General features: G+C 40.6%; 1 protein-coding gene across 1 annotated transcript; it reads left to right on the top strand.

Moving 5' to 3' along the window:
- The first annotated feature begins 22 nt into the window (after positions 1–22).
- Positions 23–4,900, top strand: LOC110987608 (uncharacterized). The gene is made up of 3 exons (XM_087140531.1): positions 23–152; positions 3,345–3,643; positions 4,171–4,900. Exons 2-3 carry the CDS (start codon positions 3,417–3,419, stop codon positions 4,508–4,510), a joined length of 567 nt encoding a protein of 188 aa, XP_086996657.1. The 5' UTR covers positions 23–152; positions 3,345–3,416; the 3' UTR covers positions 4,511–4,900.
- The last annotated feature ends 1,306 nt before the right edge of the window (positions 4,901–6,206 follow it).

The raw sequence follows: 6,206 nt of genomic DNA on the forward strand, positions 1-6,206 counted from the left end.
GGAATGTCAACTATTGGTGGCGCTGTTGTATTTCCCCACTACATATTTATATCCTGCCATGCCTGAGCCGGCGCGCAGCCCGAGCAGTGACAATTCGACAAGTGTGGAACTTTGCGATCTTCGGAATCCGGGAAACGTCTCGATTACTAATTGTATGTATGGCATATTCCCAGGGATCAGACTGCTTAAGCGTGTTTGCTATTATTTTGTATTTTTTAAAGATGCAGTGCTAAGGAGTTCTTGCTTGTCAACAACAAGTTACACTTACAATCACTCGAGGACTGCCCGTTCACTCGCTCATCATGCTCAGAGTCATGATCAATGATGAGGCTGAGCCATTGTTTCTCCAAAATCCACTTTCACTTCAGTGTTATACTGCACTAACCAGCGAGACCTACCTGCCTACTGTACTTGTTTGGGTTACATTGCTTATTTCAACGAAGTAGGCCTACTAAGTCCATGATAACAGAAGTTATGATGTACATGTAGATTGCGTCCACCGCCTGTGTGTCCCGATGCTATACCGTCCCCCAAACATCATAGTTGTAGGCTTAGGCCTATTTACAAAAGTTTCATTTTTTGTAAGAAAGAGACACAAAATTACAAAAAACTGAGTTCGGAATCTTCCAGCAGCTGTATAAAACACCATATTTATGCATTGCATTAGCTCAGTTTTGATGGCTTTTGTGTGTCCAGATGTCTCTCAAAGTGGACGACCCACGCGTACGTGCATATGATCGGCTTGGAACTTGGAAGCTTATCTGTTTATTATGTACTTTTTTACCCTGGGTCTTTTTTTGTGTCAATGATCCCTATTTGACCTGATCCATGAACTGATGAAGGGCTGACATGTGGCTTGTCCCTCAGCAAGGCTTTTTGTTGTAATTAGGCAGTATTATACTTGAAAAGTGTCTGCACTTGGAGGTTGAAGTAAAATAATGAATAATGTAAAAAACGCTTCATGTGTTTTTAAATTGTTTGGATGCAAATCTACAGCTTCTTTTCTCATGGCCTTAGGGAAAGAGTTCCATACATGTACATGGAGGCTACTAGTTTTACCTATAAATGTCCCTAATTAAATTCTGAGTCAAAATATTGAGGGATTCACTTAGAAAACACACTCAGACCAGTCTCATACTAGGGATTGTGCACAGGGTGTCATCATGTTGCATCTATTTATGGAATTCTTTTCCTCTTGATGCCACAAGTAACGTTAAGAGTTCGGTATGTAGAATTCAATGTGCTAACATGGTTAAACAAAATCAGGACAAGTTCACTATGTTTTTTACGGTTTAGTTAATCAAAACTGTCAAACATATCTGCAATTTGCAGGGTCAAAATTAGCAGATGAGGTTCTGGATGTTGATATTTTATCATCTTTTGCCTTGCCAAGTGAAATTTAATTTATCAATGCAATAGTCTCAGTAGCATGATTAGAGAAAGATTAGATTAGAGAAGTTAAAAATTGTTTTAAAAGTTTAGAGCTCCTTACATGCTTTTTGTTGCGTAGCTCTTGTGGACTTTTTAATTTTATGTATACGTTTCATAAACCAATTTTGGCAACAGAGAGGGAGAGTACATGTTATGTATATCAGGGTGTTATTCTGAGTGAGGTCTGTGACCAAGGAGAGTTTTAAACCTCTCAACTGAGTCTGCTTGAACAAGGTTCTTATCAAGGTGATTCAATTTATTGAAGAATGAGTTTTTAAGTTGGTCTGTGTTGCACCAGGACACTTTGAAACACTTGGAGTTGGTGGTGATGGAGCTTACTATGGTGTATGATCAATGAGAGTGAACTGCCAGGCTTTCTTGGTTGGATTGTTCCACCTTGTTTTTTGGGGTGTTGGGTAAAGATCAGCTACCATCTTGTACAGGAATATTAGACATACACGTAGTTGTTTTCATCTCTCCTGAAGATAAGGAGTTAGCAATTTCAGGGTTTGCAGCATTTTGGTGATAGATCCTGTATGCTGTAATTTGTAGTCACCAGTGATGAAGCCGGCATTTTGAATGCATTCAAGACGGTCAATGTTTGCTGCAGTGCAGGGGTCCCAGACTACTACCCCACATTCAACGGCTGACCATATTAAGGCCGCATAGCCAGACTGTTTGCAGCTTTGCATGTCGTATTTGAAATTCCTCCATAGAAATCCTAATGTGGCACTGGCTCTTTTTTGATGATCTGTTGAAATTTGTATGCCCAGGTTACGGATGTTAGACACTTGCTGTAGAAAAGTGTTATTGAGACTATACAGCTATGCTGATTTATTGTAGATGCTCAATATACCGCATTTATTGGCATTGAAGCACATTCCCATGGATGAGCCCAGGCTGACAGGTTTTCTGAGTCTTGCTGCAGGTTGATGTGGTCGTTAGTTGAGTTGATGTAGTGATACAGGAGACAGTCTTCTGCCTTCTATTTATAAACCTGTCTGTTTTCTGGTATTGTTGTTCAAAGTGTCTGAAGTTTCTGACTCTTGGACATGTTAGATGTGTCAACCTAAATCTACACAGTAATGGGCATTGGACCATGAACTGGAAACGATATACTTTTTGCTTTTTTGTTGGCGTGGTAACCAAACATGCTGTGACAAATCTTCATCTGGTTCCCTATTTAATATTGTCATTGTGAGTTAGCATTCACAAGATGTGATTTGGGCCCGGTACGATTTGGGATTTTTTCCTTTCAAAAGAGATCTTCCAGAGCTATGGATCACAAAAACAATGATATCCTGCTTTTCAACTTGGATTCAATTTAAAACATCGAATGATGATATTGCAACTTTTTGGGTAGGGAAAAAAGTTTGCAATCCCCCTCGTCTGACTGGGGGATTAAATCATGTTCACTAGCCTTCATGGCAGGTTACCTGACTGATTCTGCCATGCACTAACCCATTCTGAAGGGGGCAAATTGAACCATTATGATCATGGAATCAGTTCAGTGGCTGCTGTTTCACTGGATGATAGCCTAGTATACGGTTTGTTAAAACAAAGCTATACTTACACATTGTGAGAAAAATTTTCTCCAATATTGTAAAAGGGCAAAGATCATGGGATACTCAGCATTGCACTTCCTAGTCCTGGTCTTTTGTCTTAGATTAGTCTGGAGATGTGAACTTTCTTCATTTTGTCTAGACTTGCCTCAGAAATCAAAGCTTGAATGCTCATGTGGAATTTTACAATTGCTGAAGGTACAGAACACACTGACAGCTTGGGATACCCAAGCTGGTCGCAAAGTCAAGGGCTCTAAAAAGGTTTGGCATGCTTTCTTTCAATCTGAGTTGTTTGTCTGTTCAAAATAAAAAAGAAGAATTTAGCCAACTTGAATGCTTTCTTTTCTGCAGATTTTTGCGAACACCTACGTCAGTGATTTGACTTAAAGCCGTGGTTGCAGTATCGCACACGTTTGAGCTTTGATGCCTCCAGTGATGGATAAAACAGCAGAAGACAAACCCCTAGTCACTGATAGCTGCACAGGGTCTACTTCAGACACCAATGACATCATCACCAGATACGAGTCAATGTTTGCCTCCAGGTACACTGCGGAGGATCCTGCCTATCAACCTTACATGGACAAAGGAATGGACCCGCCCCCAATCGTTGAAAATTACTTCCTCAGACAGAGATCCAACTGGAATGACAAGTACGTTTACCCATTTTGCCAAACATCTGTTGTCCTCCTGACAAATACATGCAAAAGAAAAGTCTTAGTCGTCTTCCTCAATACAAGCTGACAAGTAAGTTGTGGTAAGACAGTGCCCCTACCAAGACTGCAGAATTCCTGAACTGTACTCATTGTCTGTACTGAACTGTACTCAGGTTTTTGGAAGCAGTCTTTTGATTAAAATCTTGTTTTCTATAAAACTTTAAGGTAAATCAATCTATTCAATAGATGTACTGTGCGTTGGGGAGATGTTAAGTTGTTTAATGACATGTTTTGCCCTTAAACCGACGTACATGTATCAAACATCGGATACTCGGTATCCAGTTTGAGTCCCACCCAAGTAAGCTCGTGAATTTTTTTGCAAGCTCTTGGACAAACACTGAGTATCCAGTGTTACATGTATATGCCAGTGTGAGGGTAAAACCTGTTACTGAAAAATCAAGACTTCATTTAATTTGCACTATCAAGATTTTGCCTTTCAAACCTTATGGCTTTTTCCTCCATAGCCGCAGGGATTCAAGAACATATGAGGACAGAGTCCACAAGCGCAGATATGAGGGTGCAGGTTTCTATGACAACAGCAAGCGACAAAGGTCACAATACGACAACCAAGACTATCATCACCATGGGAGGGGGTGGGGTCACCCACAAAGGGGTCACCATGGTGGAAACCAGTCAGGTGGTCAGTACCACCGCCACCCTGACTGGAGAGCCAGGGATGGGCACGGATATCCACCCAACCAGAGGGGGAGACGTTACGATGACAGAGAGCGAGGGCACTCATGGGGATCTTATGAGGCCAGACACGCCATTCCACATGCCCCTCCAGAAGACGAATGGACATAATGTACTTCATTAATGACCTCAATACTATACAGCAAGTTTCCTTAGCTCACATTGACTTGGAATGCAGATCACTGCCACTTACACTGGCTCATCTGTGTTCTGATAGGCTCAAGAAAAAATTGCACTTAAGAACAAATTCCATTGTCTTACTCCATCAGATTGGAATACTTACATACCAGGAGAGACAAGTAAACAAGTGGTTGACACATCTTTTAGGTTCATCAGGGAGAACATTTCATTGATAACAGATGGGGCTACCCTGGTAAAAAAAAACAAAGTAAGGGACCATCCATAATTCTCATCATTTTCATAAATGTACAAAAAGTAGACTTTTCACTACCCCCCCTTCATGTACATCAGCAGGTAAGAAATGATTATAGGTGGAGAGCTCAGTGATAAACATTTAAGTATTGTAGTTAACAGCAATGTAAATTTCAAATAAAACATTGTTTGAAACAACAGCTGAAAAGTCAAGGCTTAAAAAACAGTGAATACCAGTGGAGGATAGAACAGAACGTGCGTATGTGGCAGAGCTAGCTAGAAACACCCACGAAATTTGAAAGTGACCGCCGATTTGCATGTTGACGAATCATACTTTTTCATATTCAGAAAAGTGTACATGGGGTCTTTAACTAACCGCCTCCCCCTGTATGGTTCGTATGATTGTGAAAATGATGAAAAATATGGGCGGCCCCTAAATGAATAAATAAATAAGTGGATAAAAGGTCATATTGTGCTTCTCCAAAATTCCCCTTTTTGTTGACCTACAGTATAGTTGGGGGAAAGTTCTAGTTTGTTAACTATATGCCAGTGAAATGGCACAAGTTTTGTAGTTCATCAGAGATGCCCATTCATGGCGACATACAATTAAGATTCCCATGTGGAGTGTTTTATAACAGCAGAACACTCCACTGTTCCATTTGGGATTGCATAGTGCTTACATGGGAACAGCTTCGGAATGATTGCCTAAATAAGCCTTTTGCGAGTTAAGTTTGAATAAAATCTGGTACACTGAGTTATCTGATCGCACATAACCACAATTTGAATTCTCCAGGCTAAAGACACCGTTACTATACCTCGTGATTCAGGGCAAGCTTTTGCATAGCAACTACCATCTGTGGAATTGACTGGTTCCTTTGTGCCTTTCTTACCCATTACAAACGGTGTATTGATGGAAGGCATCTGTAACTAAGCAAAAGCTTGCAAAAGGCTTATTAGGTACAGCTTGTTTTTCATAATCATGCCTGGTAGATTGCCTATTCTAATTGGGCATTGCTGACTGTTTTCTAAATGGAACACCAAATGGTCCTATCTGGGAATGATTGCCCAGTTAGGAGTAGCCCACTTCACTACAAATCATAACTGAAGCACTGTTTATTCCCAGTTCCCCCTGGACCAAACATGGTGCTGTTTTGTTGTTTAGTTAAGCAGGAAATTTTTGAGTTGGGTATGTCTTTTGTTTTAAATTATTGTCTGTTTGTGTTGGGACACTAGAGGGTGCTGTTGTGGCTTTAACCTCAATTTATACCATGGACGTTAAATAAATGATTTTCAGTAGTGTGATTTTTGACAGTCAACCTTTGACTGTCACGTAAAAACGTCTATAAAACAGTCTGGACTCGCAGTGCTCTTGTACCGACTGAAACCACCAGCGGCCATCTTACCATGCCAAATACAATGGTGATCATGACTCCTG

The sequence above is a fragment of the Acanthaster planci genome, linkage group LG08 (assembly GCF_054643075.1).
Source record: "Acanthaster planci isolate LZ-2023a linkage group LG08, COTS_SCS, whole genome shotgun sequence".
NCBI lineage: Eukaryota > Metazoa > Echinodermata > Asteroidea > Valvatida > Acanthasteridae > Acanthaster > Acanthaster planci.